The sequence below is a fragment of the Salminus brasiliensis genome, chromosome 24, assembly GCF_030463535.1.
Source record: "Salminus brasiliensis chromosome 24, fSalBra1.hap2, whole genome shotgun sequence".
NCBI classification, from domain to species: domain Eukaryota; kingdom Metazoa; phylum Chordata; class Actinopteri; order Characiformes; family Bryconidae; genus Salminus; species Salminus brasiliensis.
Genome location: NC_132901.1, coordinates 20,822,111 through 20,849,129, shown reverse-complemented (window position 1 = coordinate 20,849,129; position 27,019 = coordinate 20,822,111). Strand labels below are relative to the sequence as shown.

Here is a 27,019-nt window from a genome sequence, read left to right as displayed (position 1 = left end):
AAACATTAGGACTGAAACAATTGCCTTCAGGCTTGCGTTTCCAATATACTATTCCAAGTGGTCTGCAGGGAGTATACTGTTTAAGTCTACTACTGACATATGATGATGAAGTGGACTTACTGTATAGTATAAAAGATACAGCAAGTTGAGCTCCAGGGAATGCGTGCAGGGGACTAAGGCGTTGCCATAATGATCTGAGGATCGCTGGTTTGAATCCCAGGTCATGCTGCTTGTCATCAGCAGCCGAAGTCCAAGAGAGCACAATTAGCTTTGCTCTCTCGGGGGCTGGGTTGATGGCACTTCCTCCTTATATCACGTCTACGGGGATGTTGGTCAGCAAAGGCATCTGTTAGCTGTTGTATCTGCTAGCGCTCTCCTCCTCAAAAAGAAGCAGTGGCTGGCCTTACATGTGTCGGAGGAGACGGGCTGGTTTTCACCCTCCTAGTGTTGGGGGCATTAGTAGGGATATGGGGATTGGGTAATGGCCTTCCAAATTGGGTAGAAAATTGGGTAAATTAGAAATACATTATAAAAAAAGATATATTAAGGGACGATTTGGGTGAATATCTAAAACTGAGTGGCCTATGTGAAACATAAAAGATATCACGATATAATATGAACTGGGGTTTTGGTGGAAAAAATATATAAAATCCACACTAAAATCTTCAGAGGTTGTCACAGAGGCCATTGCCTCAATCATTTAAGGCCTGTTGTACACACGAAAAGGCATCGGCTTGGACAATGAAATTCCTGAATTACCTTTATTTGCTTCATCTATGGGTAGACTTAGTGGCTCATTGGTTTATTGGTGATGTAGGAGTTAAAGAATATATATGGTGAGACGCTGAGATCTGGCTAACTGACAAATTTTGGTTTAAACTAAAATACTATTTCACATCACTTTAAAGGACGCTACTAGCCGATTTGACTTCAGCACGGAGGCTCTGTAAGATGATAATGGCAATGCTAGTAGGTCTATTATGCTATGACCCATTCTATACAGTGTATGCCCTTGCTCAAATAATACCTTTATTTAATCAGCTAAATTACTAATTACTAAATAAGCAGATTAGACTGAACACTCTGAAATCATGAGATGCACTTTTACGAATGCATGCAAAGTCAGACAGGAAAAGACAGATCATCCTCTCACCATTCTGTGTAAGGATCTCCTTTGCTTTGTCTCATTGCAATAAAGTGAACCTAAAGTTCATCACTGAGACCTAAACAGGAAGGTTTCCTAAGCGGCGCCACCAGTCGCCATTGCTAGCATGCTTACTGGTCAACTGTCCAAAACAATGCACTCAAGATCAACACGATACTGGAATTGTATTAAAGAGGGTCGACTGATGTGCTTTAGGCCTTCTCTCGCTCTTTACGAGCCATGTGATGTCTGTCAGTCTTGTACTGTGTTGGGCAAGAACCGGGGGGGAATTAGTGAACGTTATTAGCGTGCTCATAGGAGCAGTTAGAGATATCAATGCTAGCAGCAACTTTGTAACTAATGTTAGCCTGCTTTTTATTTTTCCTTGGAAAACTTTCGTTGCCCTTTCTTTTGTCTCTTACTAACCTGCTGTGGAAAACTAACGTCATTCATGGAATGTGTCATTCTACTAACAGACCGTTTCTTTTTTAACGGACAGTGTACTAACCTTGGTAGTAGCCATCATATCTTTTTTGAGTAACGGTCGTTGTTCTGTTCACAGTTTTAATTTCCTTTCTCCCCCCTTTTCCACAAAGCACTCAGGCATTGGACACGCTATGGTAAACAAACTACATTGTTCGGTAGATATCATTCTAATTGTTTCTTAGTTTGGGTTTGCCGTGTGTTTTCTTTCCTTTCTTTTTGATGTAGACGTCATAACCCAAAAAAAAACACACAAAAAAAAAAACACGGGGAATTGCGGTTGGTACTTCTCTGCTTACTTTTTTCCAACTCTTTTATTTTCATTTGTTTTCTCTTCATTTGTTGGTTCTTCCTCCCTTGTTTTACCTTGTTGTCCAGTTCTGTTTCGGTCCGCCTTTCAGGAGCATCGTCTTGAGCCTTTCGCATCAAGCAGTGGTTCACAAGGAGGACCTGCTGCTGGCTGACTGGCCTGATGCTCTTTTGGCTCAGCCAGTTTCCGATCCCATTACCTCGGCATGGCATGCTTTACGAACGCCCGCCGCCTGTACAGCTTAGCGATACGTTCGCCTACATCGCTGCCCTTCATTGCGCTTGGTTGTCTTTGGTGTCTCCTTTCTGATCTCAGTCCCAGTCCCAGTCCCTTCGCTCACCCTGCTACCACCCATCACTCGCCCCCCGGGCATGTCACGACTTATGTGGCTTTGTGAACATAGCAATGGCTGTTTCTTTTTGCACACTTGTGGCTAGCAAAAAGAAAAGCTTGCTAGCATGATTTGCTCATTTGGAAGTTTGCTCAGTTCTGAGATCTGGTTGTTTTGGGTTTTTTTGTCCTGTTTTGTTGACCTGACGAAAGCAAACTGTGATTGTGCTTCGCATTGCTTGTGCTTCCAGTCTAACCCTGTGGCATTTTACTTTCTTTCAACACAAACAACTAAAACTACTAATAAGACTTAGTGAAACTAACCAAGTTAACATTTTTACTAACACCATTTTTGTGTCTGCTAAATTAGTTTTTTGAGTTGCAGTAGAAGCTAACACTAACACTAACACAACTTTGGGCAATCTGTTAGCTAACTGGAAGAATATGGGGCTAGCATAATCTGCAAATTAATCTCTAACTGGATGGAAAAACGAAGGTAATCTATTCTTTCATTAATTAAAATATAAAAGACATGAAAATGGGTTTTAGATAAAAAAAAAAAAATCAATAAATAAATAAATACAATCAGGAAAGTAGTAAGTTAAGTCGTAGGTCCAGAGCGGTAAAACCAATCTGCAGCCAAAGGTTTATTGGAATATAGCGTGTCCTTTTCCTGTGCTTTGTTGTCTAGGTAACAATATCCGTGGATGGAATTCTGACCACCACAGGATATACGCAGGAGGACTACACCATGCTAGGCTCGGACGACTTTTTCTATGTCGGAGGGAGCCCTAGCACAGCCGACCTGCCCGGATCGCCTGTGAGCAACAACTTTATGGGTTGCCTCAAGGAGGTAAACAGCTTTTTTTTGTGAACTTTGCACTGCTGCTTAGGGAGCTCCCTAAATTCCGCAGTAAAAACTTACACAGTCTGCGTTTTCATCTCCTTCTGGATTTCCTCTGAGGGATTTTTTTTTGGAAGGGAAATAAATTGTGCTTGCAGAACAAAGAAACACTTTAAGCAATGAGTAGGTCGCATCTTTTGTGGTTGGCATGATTCACCAGCTGTTCAGAAGAAGATTTAGAAGAAATGCAGACGTTAGAGGCAAATTTACTGCTTGGTTTCAGTTGAGGAACAGGAAGTCTATTACAATTACTGTACTCATCAAAATAAAGGTTCCTTAAGGGGTTGTTTGGAGGGATACCGTTCCCAGCTGACCACCAACGTTGATGAATGTCGTTTTCTGGTTAAAGTGAAGTCAAGAGGCTTGTATTGTCATTCCATCTGAGTACAAGTACACAGTGGAGCGAGATTACGTTCCTCCAGGACCATCCTGGTGCAACATAGAACAGAAACGATGCAGTACAGATCATAAGACCCAGTAAATGGACAGGACAGTGCAACGCCAACACAGCACTCGCATATAGCTATACAGTCCGCTTATAACAAACGAGAACACAGCAGTTACTGAGGCAGAGGAGAATAGGACTTATGTATACAGTACTTAGCAGTAAGCATCCTGTTAGGTGTGCAAGTAGGCACATGGTGAGAGTGTCAATAGATGTGTGTATGTGAGTTTGTATCAAGTATGTGTGTGTGAGAGTGTGTGTAATGTGTTTAAATGTATGTGTGAGGTGAGAGGGGAGCTCAGCTTAGTCCTTGTGTGTTGAGAAGTCTGACAGCTCGTGGGTAGAAGCTGTTGCAGAGTCTGGCAGCGATGGCTCAGATGCTCTGGTACCTTCTGCCAGATGGCAGCAGTGAGAATAGTCTGTGGAAAGGGTGGGTGGGGTAGTCCACTGGGGTTGACTGTAGGTTGTGACATTCAGAGGCCAAAATTCAATGAGAGTGTCTAATGCCTGTCAGTTTGATGAAGAGTGGCGACGCCAGTTGATGTTGCGGCCATGTCGCAGACTGAACAGGCTGAGTCATGTGACTAAACACGCTGTATATTTTTAAAGGGACAGTACATAAACACACACACACACTGAGGAGATTAACAGAATTATCAAAAATTTAAATATTTAATATGGGAAAGATTAGGTCGATTAGAGATTCTGAATGTCTATTTTGATTACTTTATTGTTTTTTATTGCCCAATGCTATGACTTTGATTTCCAACAAGAATTCACCATCTGCCCAGTGATGGGTTTTGACTAGGGCTGCACAGAATTTAAAAATCTATGATATATAATTGGGATAGTTAAAAAAATGCAGATTTTTACCAGATTTCACAGAAGTCAATGAACTTACATGCTATTAATAATAATTCTTTGTTCTTGAAATGATTAAAATATGAAATACATTATGAAATACACATGTTTTAGATTAGGCTAGAAAATCAGCAAATAAATCAACCATCATAGTATATATACTGGTCTTGGTCTGGTTCTGTGATCTGTATTGTGATATTTAAAAATACAGGAATTACACCACATTTTACCAGCGGTCAGTGACCTAACATTATATGATAATAATAAAGCCCCCATGTGTCCAAGATTGGAGTAAAACAAATGATGCTGGGCAGATATAATCTGACTCTGGAAGTCATTTCCTGGCCAGAGGAAATAATAGCAGAGTAATAGAGTAAATTTGTTATTTTGTATCAAGCAGCAAAAGGCTGTAACATATCTTGTTTGCCATAACTTGCCTGTGCACACATTAGAATGATGATACTAAAACAATAAATTGTGCAGCCCTAGTTTGGCCATTCACCCGGGTTTCATCTTTTTCCATGATGCTTTTGAGAAACTGGGCCTTGATTAGCTACATTGGTTGTTTTTCAAGCAATGACAGCACTGAAATATTCTGTGCAGGAGATAGGGTCCAGGACTAGGGTCATGCCAGTCCATCACAGGGTACAAAAGGTAGTTAATAATGTGTACACATAAATAAATCAATCAATAAATAAATAAATAAACACTTTGAGGACAGTCCTTGTAAGAATTTAAGAATTATGAAAAGTCTAGCAGCCAAAGAATCTTCAGTTGTTCAGCATGTGCAGGTTCAGGTTTATAGCTCAAGGATAAAAGTGGCCCTCAAACCTAATTTGCCTTGATAGTGCTTTTCCATCTTTACTGGTTTGCCTTGCCTGCTTATTCTACTGACTTACCATTTTTACTCAAAAAGGCACAAGCTTTTGTCTGAATTGTCTGAAACGCTGTATTACCTTCTTAAAAATAATAAGGTTCTGGTGCAACTTATTAGAAGGCACTCTGAAGTACCATGTTTGCTCTGTGAGATGGACAAGTGTGAAGAAAGCTTGTTCTGAGTGCTAGAACCCTTCAGAACCCTAAATGTATTAAGCCTGCGGAGCATAGTTCCAGATCAGTCCCGTCCGCTTGACTAAAGAGCTTCTTCTTCTGTGTTTACTTTCACTGCGTCTTCACTGCTGTCCTATATTCACCCCCAAACTCCCTCCCACCACCACCACCACCATCGCCATCTCTATCAGACAGGCCTGTCCTCACTGAACCTTGAAAAAAAAAGTCTTCTGGGGACTTTCCGTAACTAGCTCTTCGCTGCTCGAGCACATGGCTGCTCTGCTCTCTTCTCAGGCTCATTAGACGACTTCGCTCATTAAAGCAAAGGAAGCATCTCGGGCAGTGGTTTAAACAATGACGTTTTAACACATTGTGGATGAAAAAAAGAGCACATATCCACAGAACAAATAACATTAGCACTTCCTTCCTGCCACGCCGGCAGGGCTTTTTTTCGGCGACAGCATCCACAAGTCAGGCGTATCCGAATTACATAAACGTACCTTAGGATCTGCAAGGGAAACCGAAGAGACCGGCCTCGTCTTTCTCAAGCAGAGAAAGTGTGTGTTTTACTGCGTTTGCTTTGCATTCATAAAAGACTAAGAGCCCTCTGTCAGTTTGCAGCCCAAAGAAATTAACATCTTTCCACCAGTGTTTTATTTTCAAAGTGGGTGCTTTGTTTCAAATTAACATCACGTTAAATTAAATAAGCAAAGATGTTTATCGACCCAAGCCGTTAGTGTAGCGAGCAATTATGGTGTGCCTGCTTGACGTAAGAGGCCTGCCTTAATCAAATAATGAAGGAGAGCAAAGGGATTGAGAGCACTTCATTAACATCGCCATGCACCTCGGTGTAAACTAACGTCTGATAAGTGTTATTCATATCTCATTGCTAATTCCTGAAGTAATCATGGTGTTTGGCTCAGCAAAAAAAAATCAATCTGTGCTACATTGCCTTATTTAGAAATTTGCAAATTGATGCTTGATTTTCATCACTTCACAAACCTGCACAGGTTCTCCTCACATAAAACAGACATATAACTAAAAGCAAGACCAGTTGTTTTCTATGTCAACTCTTAAAATTACCCAGCTACCATGTCCATGCGGGGCCTGAATGGGTAACCCAACTGGGATCCAGAGCGTTTTATCCTCGGATTCTACGTTGGATCCGCACCAAGAGCCCTTCGAGCTTTAAGTACGGCTCGGCTCGACCCGCCATCCCTCAAAATCCACGGAAGACAAGCGTCCAGGCTTTTTACTGTCTTGGCACCAAAGTGGTGGAACGAACTTCCCCTGGGTGTCCGAACGGCAGAGTCGCTCACTGTCTTCAAACGCAGACTGAAGACCCTCCTCTTCTGACAATACTTGGGCGAATAGCAGAGTGGTCTCCTTACAGACTTGTGTTTAGTAGTAGGTAGGTATCTTTGACTAGCGGTTTTTCTTGGGTAAATAGCAAAGCGCTTTTGTAAGTCACTCTGGATAAGAGCGTCTGCTAAATGCTAAATGCTGTTAAATGTAAAAATGTAAAAATCCACATATGCCCACCAGGGTCAGTGATGGGGCCAGAAAAAGGTTAAACATGGGTTGTATAATGCACATTGGGCCTAGATGGGACCCATGTGATCTTAGGGTGGGCTGTAATGGTTGGGCCCATTTGGATGCCCAACTGGGTTCCAGTAACTACACAATTACAAACCCACTCAGAGTAGCTAAAACCCACCTAGCCCATGTTCCACCCATGTGAGTCCCACATGAGCAGGTTGGCTGGGATTGTTCTTTCTGGAACCAAAATGGTTGTTCAATGACTAACCATCCTCCATGTTTTCACACTTGCATCTACAGTGATCAGCTGTAACATTAGTACCACTGACAGTCGAAGTGAAAACATTGATTATCTTCATCTACAATGGGCATCTGACAAGGGGTGGAGATATTAGGCAGCAAGTGAACAGTCAGCATAAGGAACAGAGCCACTTTGACCAAATTGTGGGCTGGGCAACTGGGTCGCAAAATCTTTAAAACATCAGGTAGAATCTGGAACCAGATACTACAGGACGACTTCAGAGGTCGTGTGGGGTCCATGCCTCGAATGGTTAGATTTGCTGTGGTGTCACAAGGAGGACCTACTCCAAAGTAGGCAGGTGGTACTAATGTTAAGGCTGATTGGTGTATATTTTGACAAAGTTCCATGGGACCTTTCAAGACTGGTTTGCTGCTGGAGCCCTTTTTTAAAGAGTGGAAGCTTGCATAGGCCTTCAGGTTTAGGGCTGCCACTAGACTGGGACCCTAATTCCAATGACAGTAGCCTGAAAGCACTGGCTGAGTATCTTCGACTGTGTTGTGTTGGAATGCCAGCAGTCTGAATACAGCTGCTACATCCCGATTGGAGAAGCTCGCGTGAGCCTTGATGAGGCTTTGTGTTACTGCCAGCTGGAACCCTGGAACCCAAGGCCGATGGCACGTGAGGAATGGCCAGGTTTTTGACACGGTGGCCCCTGATTGATCGCAAGTGGCCCATGGTCACGCTTTGAGTCTCGTCGTCCCCCTCCTGCATGTCTGCACTCTCGCGGCTCCCCCTGCGCAAAGCTCTTCTGTTTTGATGATGAAACGCTGTTGCAGTAATAGCCTACTTGTCAGTTCTCCGGGCCTGGTGACAAATGAGTTAGCCGCCACCGTCTCTCTCTCTCTCACTCGCTCTCTGGCGCTCTCTCTCTCTCACTCTGGCTGCGTGGAACACCACAGGGCCTGTAGCTCTGTCCAATCTCCCTGGCCTCTAAAAGGTGCCCTTTGTCTTGACTCCCTATATTGATTGCATTTTATTGGCAGTATCTGCTGTGCACTCAGGCTCTGTGACTAAAGAATTGCAGCGCTCTGCCCATTCCTTTTCTCTTTTTTTCCCCCCTTTCCTTCGAGATAGAATCCCTCCACTAGCTGTGCCAAGAGATTCTTGTCAAATCGCTATTTGTTTTCCCTTGGTAGGCTTCTTACGGTTTTCATAGCAGAATTTAAACGCTGATGGAAAATTGTACCTGGCGCTCGGTCAGAGTCACGAGCCCGGCTTTGTTTACTTGCTGCGTTTTGGGAGGAGGAAGGTCAAAACAAATATCGTCTCAATACTGCCCTTTGGAATGCACCCAAATTACACTTCCCTAGCTTATTACATAGAACAACGGGATGGAGGGGAAGGTCACCGGTGAATAGTGGAACTGGAATAGTTACTTACAAATCGGGTTTTCTCTGGCCTTACATTTTCCCTGACATTTTACTGTCCAGGGATTGAAAGCACTTCATTAACATCACTATGCTCCTCAGTGCCATATCTCATAGCTAATTTCTTATTTAGAGATGTGCAAATTAATGCACAGGATCATAATTGACAAAATGTTTTACTAAAACTAAAAGAAAAGTTAAGTCAACTCTTAAAATTACGCAGTTAACATAGTAGCGGTAGCCCAACTGGGAACCAGAACGCTTTGTCCTCGGGTTCTGTGTTGGCTCCACATATGAATGCCAGCTAGGGTCAATGATAGGACTAAGAAGGGTTAAACATGGGTTGTACACTGCACATGAGGCCTAGATGGGACCCACGTGAGATTAGAGTGGGCTTTCCAAATGGGCCCATTTGGAAAGCCCAACTGGGTCGCAGTAACAACACAAATAGAAACCCACTCAGAGCACTTTCCCACCTGAAACCATTTTCTGAAACCTTTCATCAGTCAGTCAAGAGAGGTTCGGTTCGATGTTTTGCTAGTTGAGTTTTGCACTGGTGCTACCCTGCTAATGCAGCTAGCGAGTAATGTAGGCTACTCATATCATTTAGCATTGTGCAAACCACATGCCTAAATTTGCCTTGAACCTCAAATGGTCCAGAGGAAACTTTGTTAGACCTGTTTGTGTGTTTTTTTGGCACATTATGGAATACTTTGCTTTAGACGACATGGACAAAAGTATTGGGACACCTGCTCATTCATTGTTTCTTCTGAGATTAAAGGTATTAAAAAAGAATTTATCCTGCTTTTTATGGAGTAACTGTATCTACTGGCCAGGAAAGAAGATTGTGAAATAGATGTTGGAGCAGTGCTGTGAGGATTTGATTGCATGCAGCAACATGAGTGTTAGAGTGGTTAGGATGTCCCAAAAGTATTAGATGGGGTACCATCATTCCAGAGCCCACAGTATTACACAGGTAGTCAGTTGACGCTGGTCTTGTTATCTACTACTACGCTACACAACATAAACATGTCAGTGATGATTTCAGTGTTTTGCTAATTGGCAGCATATAAGCTTTCAGTAATGGTTTGCTACATTAGCCATGTAGTTCCAATACAAACATAAGAAGCAAACCTCACCCTCCACATTTGTCTTTGGTGAGAAATTGTTGGGGTAGTGTGGAAAACTGTGAAACTTGTGATTTTACCAAACTATTCCTTTAAGGCCTGTAGCGGCATTGTCCTCATAGGACTGCTCTTTAAGCCTGGAGCAAGGCACCAGATCTCAGCCTCAAGTTACAGTAGGTAGCACCCCTCAAGCCCTGTTCCTCTCTCAGCAGGACATGCTTAGAAGTCAGATTATGCTCTTTCTAGGCAAAATCAGGGTGCTCACCCCCTGCCACTAGTGTGTGGTCTTACAGTATTTGTGCACCCACTTGAGAATGCCTAAAGCACATAGAGAGACTTTCATGTCCTATGCTAATATGGTCCCACTGGATATGTCCCTGTTTTTACGTGAATGTTAAGCAAAGTAAGGATATGATCCCTTTTCCTCCTTTTTTCCTCCTGCATAGTTTATGAAAGACTGTTCAAAAGTTTGGAATCATTGTTTTCAGTAGGATCTATAACAAGTAACGGCGCTGTATATGTTTCTCTTTTCCCCTTTTTTAAAAAACCAATTTGCCAAATAACCTGCCTCTCCATAGCTCCCTCTAGCCATAGTAATGCTCCCCACACTAGGAGTGTAAGGACATGACTTGTCTCCCTCTGATACATGTGAAGCCCGCCTCTTTTCGAATGTCTGCTGAACGTCCGAGTCCCCAGCTCCACTACACCATCGCTTTAAAAGTGATGAGGGAAAAGCACCATCTACCCACCCGGAGAGAGTGTAGCCAACTATGCTCTATCAGACTCCGACTACTGATGGCAAAGTGGCATGGCTCAGGAATGGATCTCATGACCCCTTTGGCTATAGTGATGGTTCCCTAAACATGGTTCTTTATAGAGCCAAAAGTGGTTCTTCTATCACATCACTTGAAGGACCCTCTGTAGCATCTGTTCAGATATATGAACAATAGTGAACATCGAGCTAAGGTCTTACTGTTTACATAATGCAGCTAATCAAATGGATATTCACTGCATTTGACAAGGTGTATTGATTTAAGCCAGCCTTTTTTTAATCACAACAGACAAGTTAGCTAGAACTGTATAGCACTTTAATGCTATACATTAAAAACATATACCTACATGTATATGAGTAGCAGCACAACATCTGTGTTGTCCAGAAATGTTGATGATTCCTGGACTAAGCAAGTCACTAAGTAATGCTCCAGTGGATGTAGATGAAGTGTAAATCCAGCTCAGCCATTCACACTGCACAGTGTATCATCACATCCTCGACCGTTTTCTAGATAAGGAAGATCTGCTTAGGAAAACATCTGTCCACTGCTGCAGCTGTCCACCTTCGCAAAACAATAATCACCAATCCAAGTGGATTTTTTAGGTAGTGGGCTGTAAAAGCTGGCACAGTCACTCAGTGATGTAGCATACAGAAGTACTCAGGCAAATGTTCTTTTTTAATGAAATGATACACCAATCTGCCCTGTATTGATTAGGTCTGCCTTGTGCTGCCACAACAGATCTGAGCATTCAAGGTATGGATTCCACAAGACCTCTGAAGGTGCCCTGTGGTATCGGGCACCAACATGTTTACAGTAAATCCTTGAAGTAGTCCTGTAAGTTGTGAGGTGGTAGGGCCTCAATGTATCGCATCAATGAGCCTTAGGTGCCCATGACTTTGTCACCGGTTCACCGGTTGTTCTTTCTCAGACCACTTTTGGTAGGTACTGACAAGACCTGCCTGATGATTTGTAGGTGTTTTGACCCAGTGTCACCCCATGTGTCACCCCATCACAATTTGGGCCTTTTCAAAGTGACTCACATTCTTATGCTTGTCTATGTAGATCCCACTCTTTGACAGAAGCCACTGTAGATGAAGATGATGTGTTTTTTCACTTCACCTGTCAGTGGTGCTAATGTTATGGCTGATCAGTGTATATCATCACTGTCAATTAATTGTCATTTCTCACGTTTTGACATAATGTTAATCTAACAGTTGGCCTTCACTCAAAAAAATGGCCCAAATGTTATGATGAATGGACCAATAGAAATGCTCCAAAATGCCTTGAAATCTTTTTACATTGACTTCCATCGAAAGATTGAAGATTTTTGAAGGTTTTTGCGTGACATTGACAATTCTCTGGTATGTTTACATAATATATACAGTATAATTGTTGTTGTTATTATTATTATTATTGCAGAATTTGAATGCTGGTTGTATGTCATGGCATTAATAAACCTGTAGTTGAACCCAGCCATACTTAGCTTACACCACTGCTCAAACTGCGTCCTATTGATGGAATAGCACAGGACAGTGTTGACCTTTGAGGTTTTCAGTGGAGACTTTTGTTGTGTCAGTCTGCATCACTGCAGATTAAAGGCACTTTGTCTGTGCCTTCATATTGTAACATTGTAGTACATTTAGTGAGCTGATGGGTGAAGACTTGCTTGACTTATTTTTAGAAGGAGGTCTAGACAAAACAATTTGTCCACATTTTCGTGAGAACCCCTCACGAGGGGAAAGTGCTGTGTTTTTTTTTTTTACTGCCTGCGTTCACATCTCTTTTTCATTGCACTGGTAACCAGAACCAAGCCTACTGGGGCCTTAATTATGAAACCTGAGGTATTAATGCATATTCAATATTCATTTCCAGTGGGAGCGTGCATCCATTTGCGGAACTGTGTGATGTGGCTGTGTGGGTTTATTCATAACCTCCTCTTTTTCTGATTAAAGGTCTTGCATCAGTAGATAATACTTCTTTCTCCCGCCATATCTTCAGCTTGTCATAATTGCCACATAACTGTAGCCAAGCATCCAAGGGCTTGAAAGAGGCTACAATCCCCTCACTTTGTGCACACTACACAGCGAGACCTAGCTTTCCAAATCCTTGCCTCAGAAAAGTAGCTTTTGTTTGAGGAGCTTTACTGTGCAGCTGAGAATTCATCAGGAAAACCTCCTTTGTAAGCCATGTGTACCAAAGACTGTTGTATGAAATATTTACCTGTGCAATTTGGCATGGCTTGCAAGATAGCATTCTTCAAGGCCAATGAGTGATATGAAACGACACCACTGGGATTACTCTATCACACAAGCCAGTTTTAGAATGGCTTAGTGACGGTCTGGAGGACTGACAGCATGACTGACTGGAGATGTGGGGCCACTATTGTTCCTGGTGAAATGTCTCATTACCATTTTAACCATTCATCTGTATGTCCTTGCACTGTCTGACTTTGGGAAGCCTGTATTTTCTTTTGATACCATGTTCTTGATTGGGGCCTGACTGATTAATTACTTTCTGATTTACTGAAAATGCTCTGATATATCGGTAGAAATAAAAATAGCTAAAAAAGTAGGGTTTTATATTTCTACACCAGTTTTGATATGCTTTACTTAACTAACTTCTCAATGTCACTACAGTTTACGTTTTGAATGCACCAATAGAAATGCTTCAAAATTCCTTTTTAACATTGAAGTTAGGAGACATAGAAGATTTTTTTCCTTCCTCTGTTTCCATTTTGGGGATGTAATTTTGTTGTGTGACAGCTGCAATAATTAAATTAAAAGTAGTTATTAGTAATTCATTGGGCTAGATTAATAAAGTCAATCACCGGATTTACTTTTTAATATATATATATATATATATATATATATATATATATATATATATATATATATATTATAACTAAACGCCATCGTGTAAAAACTTTCACCACAACTAACCGTGTGGTAAGAAGCTGAAATTAATTTAGTTCTTCTTAGTTATATATGTTGTATATGTAAATGTATGTTGAATATGTATATACATTTAATCACATAGACCAAGTCCTGAAGTTGATCATTTTTTGACAATCTACACCTAAACCTAAACTTAATCTAACCTTGACCCACACCTTAATCTACACCTAAACCTATTCTTAACCCTTACTCAAATACCCTTATTCTAATCTCAACCACGCTAATATGGTAAATCATTTCTCCAGTAAATTCGGCCCAGTATTTTTTTTTATCCTCAAAAAGTTCAGAAACAGCAGGATTTTCTCCAAAACAATCCCCCAGCACTGTTTTATCAGTTCTTCTTCTTGCATGTTTGTATGTGTTTTGCTCAACAGCGTTACTAGTGGACAGGTGAAAAACCCTGATTTTAGGACTAAAACAGTTGACCTGTATGGTCATTTCAATGTGGGATCACGTTGGTTATGACACATGAAACCTGTGAAGAGAACTGATACAACATTTGAAAATATTACAGAAGAGAATGGAACCACTTAACGTGCTGGGAAACGTCACCCACAGTATTAGTTATGTAAGATTTTCTGAATTTCTGCTTTAAAGAGCTGAGCTGAGCTGTTTTGGACTGTGTTCAGTCAGTAAAACAGTTTAGAAATAATTGAGATCTGTTTGATTCTTCACCTTATAAAATTAGTATGTGGTAAAAAATCCTCCGCTATTAACCTTATTTATATATACACACACTATATTGCCAAATGTATTCACTCGCCTGCCTTCACATATGAACTTGAGTGATATCCCATTCTTAATCCATAGGGTTTAATATGATGTTGGGCCACCCTTTGCAGCTAAAACAGCTTCAACTCTTCTGGGAAGGCTTTCCAAAAGGTTTGCATCCAACGCTTTGCATTGCGCTTGGTAATGTAATGCTCGGCCCTGAAAACCAATTTAATGAAGCTCTTTACGCATTGTTCTTGAGCTAATCTGAAGGCAACATGAAGTTTGGAGGTCTGTAGCAATTGATTCTCTGTGCACAATACATTTCAGTAAACATTACTGATTATATTCAGACACTCATAGTTAAAAGTTACAAAAAGAGACTTTAATATCAAAGGCACAGTCAAAAACAGACCATGGTCAAAACTGAGGAGTACTGCAGTCAAAACACCTGAACAGAATCACAAAGCTAAGAGCAGAAATCAAAAAGGAGTAAAAAACAGAAAGATAAACACTAACAGAGCCAAAAGGCAAAAGCCAGAAAATCAAAAGTCAACAATACAAACAGAGTCAAAACACTGAGAAAGTGATGCTAACACTCGGCACATCAGTGGCAAACACAGCAGAAGACAAAACAGACAGAGTGCTTAAGGGCAGGTATATCAGACACAGGTGTGAACAGTTAGTATTCCAGAGACGGGGAAGGCAAGACGAAGCAGTGATTAATGAAGTCCGGGGTCACATGATCAGATGCAGTTGCATGTTGGCTGTCTGTCCATTGGAACTGATTTTGGGACAAGTTCCGGACTACACAGTCCATAGCATGCATGACAAATAGGTTTGAGTGTTGGTAATTAATGACTCTGTCTGAAATGGAAAGCAGCTTCCTCAATGCCTTGCTGTCTGTGCTGTCTCATAAGTCAGTACCTTAGAAGGCAGCAGTGTGATAAATAGATACCTCCGACCGAATCACATTTGAGACGCACTTTGGAGGCAGCTATACGCCATGATGTTGCCAGAATACCGACGACAACTCTCAGCTGGCGGCATAGCCATAATTTAAAAAAGCCATAATTCAGCCCATATTACACTGACCTTTATGAAAAAAGGGAAAATAAGCATAAGTTACTTACCTTATGGTATAGATTGCTGCTTGCTTCCACCATGTTGCTTTTTCCTTCTGGACAAGCCGGTGCTAACCCAGACGATTGTAGGCTACGTAGCACAGTGAAGTATACATATATGGTGCCTTCACAAATTGACACTGATGCAGGTATCTTCACAGGCAGCATGTATAAACATGGAGTTTCACTGATGTTTATCTATGAAAGTCATGTTTAAAAATACATAGTTTATGAACAGGATTTGAATTCTGTGCTGCATATTTTGATTGGCATAGTAGTGTGTTAAAATGTCATGAGCTGTGGATCTCACAGTGAAAGCTTCCACATTGGGGGTTTGTGTCGTATTGTACAAAGACCCCTTTTAGGTTCAGAGGAAATGCGACCTCTAGCGAAGAAGAAAAGACTACAAGGAATTATTTTCTCTTAAAATCCAACATAACTGTGACAAAGCAAACTATAAGACTGTAAAATATAATTTTATCATCTAAACTTACTCCTAAACTTACACCTAAACCAAACCTGAATCTACTCCTAAATCTACACCTAAACGTAACTTAACCTAACCTTAACCTACATCTCAATCTATACCTAAACCTAACCTTAATCTAACTCTAGACCTTAACCTACATCTTAATCTACACCTAAACCTAACCCTAATCTATACCTTAACATACATCTTAATCTACACCTAAACCTAACCTTAATCTACACCTAAACCTAACCTTAATCTAACTCTAGACCTTAACCTACATCTTAATCTACATCTATACCTAACTTAATCTACACCTAAACCTAACCTTAATCTAACTCTAGACCTTAACCTACATCTTAATCTACATCTAAGCCTAACTTAATCTACACCTAAACCTAATCTTAACCTAACTCTACACCTTAACCAACATCTTAATCTACACCTAAACCTAACCCTAATATATACCTAAACCTAATCTTAATCTACACCTAAATTTTACCTTAATCTACACATAAACCTAACCTTAATCTACACCTAAACCTAACCTTAATCTACACCTAAATGTAACCTTAATCTACACCTAAACCTAACCTTAATCCAGACCTAAATGTAACTTAACCTAACCTTAACCTACATCTCAATCTTTACCTAACCCTAACCTTAATCTACACCTAAACCTAACCTTAATCCACACCTAAACGTAACTTAATCTATACCTAAAGCTAATCTCAATCTATACCTAAACCTAACTTTAATTTACACCTAAACCTTACCTTAATTTCCAACCTACACCTGAATCTACACCTAAATCTACACCTAAACGTAACTTAATCTATACCTAAAGCTAATCTTAACCTAACTCTACACCTTAACCAACATCTTAATCTACACCTAAACCTAACCTTAATCTACACCTAAACCTAACCTTAATCTAACTCTACACCTTAACCTACATCTTAATCTACATCTAAACCTAACTTAATCTACACCTAAACCTAACCTTAATCTAACTCTAGACCTTAACCTACATCTTAATCTACACCTAAACCTTACCTTAATTTCCAACCTACACCTGAATCTACACCTAAATCTACACCTAAATGTAACTTAACCTAACCTTAACCTACATCTTAATCTACACCTAAACCTAACCTTAATCCAGACCTAAACGAACTTAACCTAACCTTAACCTACATCTCAATCTATACCTAAACCTAACTTTAATCTACACCTAAACCTTACCTTAATTTCCAACCTACACCTGAATCTACACCTAAAACAGTTTGAAATGATTGAGGTCTGTTTTATTTTTTACCTAATGGAATTATGATTTTTGGAATTCCATAAAGTTGGTATCAGTGTCCGAGATGTTTACATTGGTCAAGCTGAATAATTTTCTGAAAGTAGATTTAGCAAGAAAATCTTGGCTAAATGTTTGTTTACGACCTTCCCGAGAACACTTTCAGCTTCTCTGGGCCTCGTTTTTTCCCTAAGGCTTGCTTGAGCCGCATGCTAGTATATTAATTTTGAGTTGAGTTCGGTACAGAAAATCCTCCAGCCATCTTCTTTGCGTTTCAATCCAAACCCTCAGGAGAGATCTGGGTCATCTACACCTGCGGTGCGCTCAGCTGTGTGTTCCTATTACGTCTTGGCTAGCGACACACACATACCTGCACAAGAACACACACACACACACACACACACACACACAAAATGTGCTTGTCAGAGTGAAAGATGCCCCTTCCACCCCACCCAGTTTTTCATGAAGGTCAGGAACACGTTCTCAGGAGCTGCTCTTTCCTAAAGGTGTTTGCATCCTGTTGGGTTCTCTGCCTCTGCTGAGTGTCTCTTGACTGGCTTGCTGAGATCTCAGAGGCTCAGGTGGAGGTTTAAGGGCACTGCAGTGACATGCCAGAGACTATCTGTGCCACAGCAGAGTGACAGCGGGTCCCTCTTACGCACCTTTGAATGGATCTGCACTGACGTGCCGGAGCTGTGCTGAACCGCAGTGACATATCCATGGAATGGGGAAAAAGGCATGCAACCACATGAAGTTGCACATGAACAAAAGTTATACTGCATAATAAACTGAAAACTGCACTCAAGAATAACCCGATTAATCGACTAATTTGAATATTATTTGTTGATTATTTCAAGAATTTGACAGGATGACTGTTTCATATGAATGTTGTGGAGCTGGAGAGACTGCCATGTTGCGAGAAAAAGATTCTGCACATAAACAGGATGTAAACTAGTGACTATTTATAAAATTAGTTGGTTTGTCAACCGTCGATTAATCGGTTAGTTGAACCATTCTATATTTTCCAGTTTGTCAGAATCTGTTAAAATGACTGCATACCTTATTAACATTACAAAGCTGCAGTGACATTAATGGCCTGAGGAGACAAATGAGTAATTATTTATATAATTGATTCATTTGCAGACTGCCGATTAATCGGTTTAAATGAACCATTGTGTTTATTTGCAATTTGTTGGAAACTGTTGAAATAACTGTGTAAAATAAGAACGTTAAAGAGCTAAATGACATCGATGACCTGAATTTGTATGTGAACAGGACTTTCTGTAATCGACTAATCTATAAACCATTGTTTGATTATTCTGGTATTATATGACCATTACTGGGCAGGAGCCAGAAGTTCATGGGACAAGAAAAGGACTATACCATTATGTCTTTTGTGATTTCTTGGGATCTGTCAGAATGTGTATTGTATGAACATTGGCCCATGTTTATTAAGCATCTCAGAGGATCAGTAAAAGGTGCTATATACCATTTCACTTTACATGTTACAAGTGTCTCAAGCCACACAACACTATTCCAGCCAATCAACTGCATTTTGAATGAGGCCGTTGATCGACGTGCTAACACTTCGGTAGCGATGTTGGATAAGACCAGTAGTCACATCTTAACATCACAGTAGTAATGCTAGATGAGGCCAGCAGCCGACATGCTAACACCATGGTAGTGTTGTTAGTTGAGGTCATTAGCCAGAGCGCTAACATCATCATAGAGATGTTTGACGAGGCGATTGGCTGGCCCACTAACACCTCTGTAGCAAGAGTGGACGAGGCCAGTATTCAACATGATAACTTCAGGGTAGCAATGTCGGATGAGACTAGTAGCCAACGGGCTACCACCAGGGTAGCGGTGTTGGACGAGGCCGGTATCTGGTGTGTTTTACAGGTCGTGTTTGTGTTGCCTCTCTTTTGGACTTGCATGCCCAGTGTTGTTATCTTGGCAGTGCGCATGCATGAATTTTGTGGGGGCGGAGCTTCTGAAAGCGCAGTGAAGGGGTGAAGGGGTGTATTTGTTTTGCTGTTGAGTTCAAATATCAACAGTTATTCTCCAGAATTGTGCCCAGCATCTTTCATGTCTTCTGCACAACAGTAAATTCAATTAGATATTCAATTAAGCTAGGCTGATCTTAGCTCACTCTTTTAACTCTTTAAAAGATGCATGATAAATGAGGCCCATCGCTGGGGTGCAGTGACATTCATTGAACAAGAAAAAGACCATAACTATTCACATAACTTTTTGATTAATCGGTCAACTATTATTCGATTATTCAGAGCAATGTCTTCAGTTTCTGAATCGGTCAGAGTGACAACATATATATTATCCTATTGTTTTGGAAATATGTTGATTAATCGAACCAATCTGTCTCATGCAATTTCTCAGGATCTGCTAAGTTGACAGTGTGTATTGTATAGCCATATCCTATGACGGCTTAGCCCTATCGCACCATCATCATTTCCCATGGTGTTTTGCAATCACCCGGGTGTATCATATGAAGGTTATAGAGCCCATAATCAACATCATCAATGATTAATCGACTTTGCCAACTAATCGCTTTTGCCCTAACTGTGATTGCACAGTCCAGATAATTATTGAGATTTAGTGCACTGTTTGCAGCTTTTGATGAACTGACCCATCTCCTGCCCACGTCTTGTCGTTCCTTTTCATCATGTCACAAGACAGAAAAGAAGGACGATGTTGCAATGTCATATAAGAGGCTTCTGACAGAGGATTATAAGATCAATACATCAAGACTGTGTTTGATGTTCGGATTGATTTCGTTTTTTTTTTCTCCTGTAGCTGAAAATATAACGGATGTTTGTTTCTATAACTGGGTGCTGTTTAGCTTTAATTGTGCAGATCTGAAAATAACTCGTTGTTCAGAAAACACAGGGTTGTGCGTAGGCTATCTCTGCCGTGCAGGCAGCATGTTATATCAGACCACCTCGGAACAGCCAGACAAGGTGCCATTGGCCGTCATCGCTTCCCGCGCTCTTCTGGCTAACACATTGTCTGGTTACGTATGCTAATACACCAAGCTGTCTCGCTTACCGAAAGAGACAGTTTGGCCTGATTCTCCAATCCAAGCTTTTCACGCTCTGAGGGTAAGAACAGTGTAAGCCTAGCCATGAGCTTAAATGTCCAGTCAGTCTTAAGAAGCGTAGTTATTCGCATTTTGCTATACATTCAGTTCCCATTGTGTGCTTATTTCAATTGTAAATATGTTTAGGAGGAGAGGAACACTGTATATCCCACTGTATCCTTCAACACAAGTCTCTCAGCTCAATATACATCAGAATCCAACAGAATATTTGATATACTGGTGCAAATAAAGTGCTAATTTTAAGTGTGATTACGTTGGAAGGAGTGTATTAACAAGCTAGACCTCAGCAAGGACCCTGTCTAAAAAAAATATTGACCTTTTTACCTCAGAATTGAGTACCAGGAGGAAAAACACACCCCAGGTAAGTCGTTATTAGCTTGGGGCTAACATATTAGCTCATTCGAAAATAATATGTTTGCAGTGTTGAATGCTAGGATAAACTGGAAATGGACACCATAAACATGTCAAATAGTGCCAAGTAATTTAAGTTGTTTTTTGTGACCAGGGTGAAAATGCCGAGATGCAGTTTTCCAAGCCTATTTACAACCCTGTTACACGCTAATTTTGCTTTTACAGAGTGCTCTGATTTTACTGGCATTTTAATGGAGAAAGAAGATGGTGAAAGCTAGCATCAGCTACTGTGTGACTAGCACAAATCCCCATTTGACGCCATGGCTTTTGCTTGGTCGTGTGTGGAGTTTGAGCTTACGTCTGGCTCAGGAAAAGCCCCGGTCACAAGGCCTGGTTCCTGAAGCAACCCATATTCCTATAACTAGGAGGTGATGGAGGTGATGAGCTGCTGCTCTCTAGTTTCAACAACACCATATTCTCCCAGCCCTGAGTAGAGATTTCTCTTGTGGACTGGGTTTATGTCAATTCTGGGGGCTTTAGTGTAACTCTCAAGACAGTTTTAAGATGGTTTTGGGATTCTGGAAGTAGCTCATAACACAGCCCTGGTTTGGTCATGCCAACAGCGACCATTTATTGTTGTGTATTAGGTTCCAAGAAAGTTCTGCAAGCACAATTGTGTCATGAGATGACCAACGTATGGTTTCATTTGCTTTCGCAACCTTTCGTCATGTGTGTTGACTTTCTCTTTTTCTTCTGCTTGCCACTCCGAATTACTTATAAGGTGGTGTACAAGAATAATGATGTCCGGCTGGAGCTGTCCAGGCTGGCCTTACAGGGTGACCCCAAGATGAAGATCCATGGTGTGGTGGCCTTTAAGTGTGAGAACGTAGCCACTCTGGACCCCATCACCTTTGAAACGCCAGAAGCCTTCATTACGTTGCACAAATGGAACGCTAAGAAGACTGGCTCCATCTCCTTCGACTTCCGCACCACTGAGCCCAACGGGCTTCTTCTCTTCAGCCACGGACGACCCAAGCAGCAGACCAAGGAGGCCAAGAGCCCCCTCACGCTTAAGGTGGACTTTTTTGCCATTGAGATGCTCGATGGTCATTTGTATCTGCTGCTTGACATGGGTTCGGGCACCACTAAGACGCGGGCAGTCAACAAGAAGGTGAACGATGGAGAGTGGTATCACGTGGACTTCCAGAGAGATGGACGAGCAGGTATGGCGCCATTCCTTTTTGTTAGGAGATCTACCTACAGATGTGTGGGGTATGGTCAAAAATCTCATTTAGCCTAATCAGTTTTATATTTACAGCCTCCAAACTGTAGAAATGACCAGTAGGACAATTAGAAATGCTGAAATGCTCCAAAATGTGTTTACATTGACCTCCATTTTCCTGTAATTTGGCATTTTGGAGATATATGATTATACATGATATATGCAGATCATATATACAAGTGTGCTACAATTTATCCTTAGGTTGAAAGGGATTTTTTTCCAGTTGTTAAGCTTGTCCAACCTCACAACGGTTGCTACAAAACAAGCATTTTGTGGGTGGAGAATGAACAGGGCGAGAATCCTAAACAGCTTATTTCATTCCATGCTATCTTTTCACCCTCCCAGGCAACATATAATCTACCTAAAGCATTGGGAAAGTGCTGAGACTCGCCAACCGAGTCACTGTCACATCGTATAGAACTCATTTCAAAGACAGGGGTCTCAAGTTTATCTGCTCCTCAGCACCTTCTCATCTTTAACGAAGCCGAGCAGGTCCCCCCACATCCGGCTTTATCTGGCCGGCTTCTTTACGGAGCTCCTCGTTTGGAGCTCCCCTGCGGCCAGGTTCGGGATCATCAGTCTAGAAGTCTGTGGGCTCGAGCTGCCGTGAATCTGCCGGCTCCTTTCTCCCGCTGCGTGTCCTCCGTGCCCCGGCACGCTGGCACCGAGCTCCGTGTTGATTTGCTTATCTAAGCAGCAATTTGTTAGCGTGCGCTCGTGGCCAAGGCCTCGCAATGTCACACTGCAAATTAGATCCGCCCCCACCAACCATGTTTTCCACTCCATCTCGAGAGCGGGAAATCACATTAGCCGTTTCATTACCCCTGTAGCCACACGGAGAGTGAGGACCTGAGTCTCGGCACTGTTGGGAAACTGGCACTTTGCCTGTAGAAATGTCAGGACTCTTTAAATCAGCCCATTGCACTTCTGTTCGCAGCTTATGTTGAGGAGAAGAAAGGTTCCTAAATGGTTCCTGGCTCACACGTGCGGTTCTAGGAAAAACTTGTACAGAACCTTTACGTTAGGTTCTGAGACTGTTTCTTCACAATCAGATCAGACATCATATTCACCAATGTGGGTCTTTTAAAGAACTACCCACTAAATACTTTGTCAAGGAACCAAAAGTGGTTCTTCCTGAGCTTCTAGAGTGCTTCTTCTGGGACTCTTTATTTCCAGGTGTTGATTGAAACTGGGTAGCTGCTGATTAGAAGCTCTGCTAAGCTTTGAGTTAAGTTTAAAGGGCTCATATTATGGAAAGATTTATGGAAAAACAACACTTCTACCTACTTTATGTCTGCCTATTCTGCCTACAGCCGGTAAGCTCCGCCCTTTTATACAGATGTGACACAATGAGGCACAATGCAAGGCAGCCAATTAGAGCAGAAGTCATTTACAAATAAAAGGCATACAGTAGAATACTAAACACCTGCTTTGTACTTCCACCTACTGGCCACTTTATTAGAAACCCATTAGGTCTATGTCCACTCACTGGCCAATGCATTAGAAACACCTAACATATACGTCCACTTACTGGCCAATTTATTAAAAAACCTATAACAAGCACTTCTACAAACTGGCCACTTTATTAGAAACACCTTAAGTGTTTCTACTCGCTGGCCACTTTATTAGAAACACCTAATGTATTTCTGCTCACTGGTGACTTTATTACAAACCCCTTACTTGTATTTCTACTCACTGGCCACTTTATTAGAAACCTATACTTCTACTCACTGGTGACTTTATTAGTAACCCCATTACTTGTACTTCTATCTAAATTATACGCCCACTCACTGGCCATTGTATTAGAAACAGCTAACTTGTACTTCCGCTTACTGACCACTTTATTAGAAACCCCTTACTTGTACCTCTACCTACCTTGTACGTCCACTTACTGGCCAATTTATTAGAAACACATCATTGCATTTCTACTCACAGGCCACTTTATTTAAAACACCTACCTAGTACTTCTGCTTACTGACCACTTTATAAGAAACCCCTTACTTGCAGTTCCTTCTACCTTAAACGTCCACTTACTGGCCACTTTATTAGAAACTCATACTTGTACTTCCACTCACTGGCCACTTTATTAGAAACTCATACTTGTACTTCCACTCACTGGCCACTTTATTAGAAACTCATACTTGTACGTCCACTCACTGGCCACTTTATTAGAAACTCATACTTGTGCTTCTACTCATTGTCCATATTTTTAGAAACCCTTACTACTCAGAAAGTGTTTCACCACCCAAAAGTATCCAGACAAGAGCAGCTCTGTGGTCAGAAACTGACCACTGATTAAGAACCAAAAGCTATCTAGCTTACATAGTGAGCTTCAGTATCTAATTGTACACCAATGGACATGCAAGGGAGGGTTTTACACTATTAAATCATTAAATATTTGTTACGCCTAACAAACTTGGTACACTGTATAGTATTTGGAGCATTCAAACTGAAGGCCAGTTGAAGCGAGTTGTCGGGAACCCGGAGCTGCTTAATTGTCCCGTTGTCTTGTTCTGAGTTTTAGCCGTAATCACATTACACAGTGCATGTAAACGCCTTCCTTAAATATAGTCCCGTCTCAAGCTCTCACCAAAACCTAATCCCATTCCCAACACACGCTGAAATAGAATCCCACTTCGCACTCTTACTGAAGCGTAATCCCACCTCACCCACTGACTGACAGCGAATCCCACCCGCACCGAGACGTAATCCCGGCCCAGGCCTTTAGTGAAACCATCCCATTCCCGACACCCAGCAAAAGCGTAATCTCATCCGAGAGCATCTGACCCGGCGAATGGCCGGGAAAAAGCTATGCGAAACGCTATGAAAGATTAATACCTTCTATTTCGCATTAAGCATTAATAAATTCTATTCCGGTCCGCCGTGAGGAAAAGGGACTTCAGCGGCCGTCGTTCGGCAAGTATCACATTATTAAAGGATAATGCTCTGCATTCTGAGCGACATCTTCACTGATCCAATCGCTCCCCAAATCTATTTCTCGTTTTTCTTTCTCGCCCTTCTCAATTTCTCTATCTCATCCCACATCGCTTCTATTTTGTTCGACTTCTTTCCTTCTCCCTTCCTCCCTCCCTCTCTCTCTCTCTCTCTTTCTCTCTCTTTCCCCATCTCTCTGCTCGGCCTGCGTTGCTATGGAAACCGGAGCCGGGCTCTCCAAGGACCAAGCCTGTTACTGCACTGTGCTAGACTTGAGATGCAGGATAATGCAATTGCTGCCTGTTTTTCCTCCTGCCTCGAATATGTGACCCGAGTGTGACTATTTTTTTCTTCTTTCTTTTTTTTTTTCTTTCTCTTTTTCGGGCCCACGCTAGAACTCAGTAACTCGGGAGACGGGCGGTGTGTGATAGAAACTACCCTCCCAACAATCCTTACGAGGCATCCACGTCAATAACACAGCCGAAACAAATCAATAACTGGTCTACACCAAGCGTGGGCGATGTGGCAGGGATATAACTACATCATGATACGCAGCTACGCGGTGGCCATCGCAATATCATGGCAATATCTTCCTTGTTTATTACTTTTGAGGTGTGCAAACAAGTTGTAGCGAGCAAAATCACATTTAAAATCCATATGCACACGCATTTATATCACTTACTGCTGCTGTCTACTGATACTACTACTGCTGCACTAATGCACATGCAAATGTAAATGTGAGTTTACAGCCATGCTCTTACTGTAGCACAACACCAACAGTAATGTTACCAGGTTTACTAAGCTGTCAACTGTATACCTCTTTATATGTATATAGTTTTTCCATAAAGAAAACATAGACACTAAAAGGTATTTTTGATAAACAGTAAAAGATTCTCAAAAAAAAAGCTAAATTGCAAATATGTAAAATTTCTATAATTATTTTTTATTCTGTTCCTTACATTGAAATGTATTAACTGTTTGAATATGAAGCATGTCTATAGTTTTTTGCTTATATCTTTATTATGTCTCTAGTTTCATTTTGCTTATACCTTCTGCCTAAATAGCTTGTGTGTTACACTGTACAGTGAAATCCTTACCTTGCTACTACCCCCACTGTTTGCTGTGTATATGGCAGTAAAACTTCAGCCCTTGAAAATAGGTCATGCGCTTGATGAGTCTTGATGACTGTACATTTAAAATCAAGCAGAAAAGATCAATCAAACATCAAAATAAAATCTAATTAGAAATAAGTCATTGTGATGTTATGTGATGGGCTGATGACCAATCATCTACCTGTTACCCATGCTGTTTTAAAGTGTATAAAAATCATGAAGCAGAGTGAAACACTTCTCAGGTACCTTGTTGCTTTTATTGTTTTTATTTTGGTTTGCTTTTTGACAACAAATAATATGATGAAATATGCAAACCTATAATAATAATTCAATAAAATTCCTAATTGAAGTTGCTTATTATATTATATGATTACATTATTATTATTATTATTATTATTATAAACTATAATACAATATAATCAGTTTATTATAAAATAATGTGTAACAATGATTTCACTAATTATAATTATTCTTGATTTGTATAGTGTTGCTATAATATTCTATTATGATATGTAATATTATTACTTTCATTAAATTAATAATAATTATAAAAATAATAATAAAAAAAATATTAATTTTCATTTCAAGCCTTAAAATGATTGTTAGTCTTAAACTAACTCTAATATTTCTTATAGCATCTTCTGATCTTAATTTAGTGTAAACACTAACTGTTGCTATATCTGTGATCTTATCAATAAACCTGCAGGACTTATTGGTATTGGTGAATATTATCAGGCCCATTCCAAACTAGTAAAAGTATTAGGCCCATTAAGAATGTGTAAAAGCCTGGTTGGGGAAATCTGTTGTCTGTCTGACTCTGGATCTGCCCATGTCCCTGGCTATTAGCGTGTGTGATGTTGATTAAAAAAGTAACAACAACAAAAAAAGCCTGCCCCTGATCGTCCTGGGACCTTTGACTTGTGATTAATAATGCATCAGGATGAAAGTAACATTTAAAGCACACATCCCAGGAGAGCGTGAGTCACAAAGTGTGAGGTGCACTGGGTCCTTTCATCTCCCTCTCAGA

At 40.9% G+C, this 27,019-nt stretch overlaps 1 protein-coding gene across 20 annotated transcripts in view; it reads left to right on the top strand.

Annotated features, from left to right (window-relative positions):
* The window catches only part of LOC140547029 (neurexin-1a-like), a 495,217-nt gene that overhangs the window by 148,191 nt on the left and 320,007 nt on the right, over positions 1-27,019 (top strand). For 13 of the 20 annotated variants that reach the window (XM_072670538.1, XM_072670515.1, XM_072670528.1 and 10 more), the window contains 3 exons: positions 1,741-1,764; positions 2,959-3,120; positions 21,446-21,887. In XM_072670538.1, coding sequence (XP_072526639.1) covers positions 1,741-1,764; positions 2,959-3,120; positions 21,446-21,887 — 628 coding nt within the window. Of the gene's footprint in view, positions 1-1,740; positions 1,765-2,185; positions 2,764-2,958; positions 3,121-21,445; positions 21,888-27,019 lie in introns of those variants that run through there. The other 7 variants (XM_072670531.1, XM_072670530.1, XM_072670527.1 and 4 more) reach the window with 2 other exon arrangements.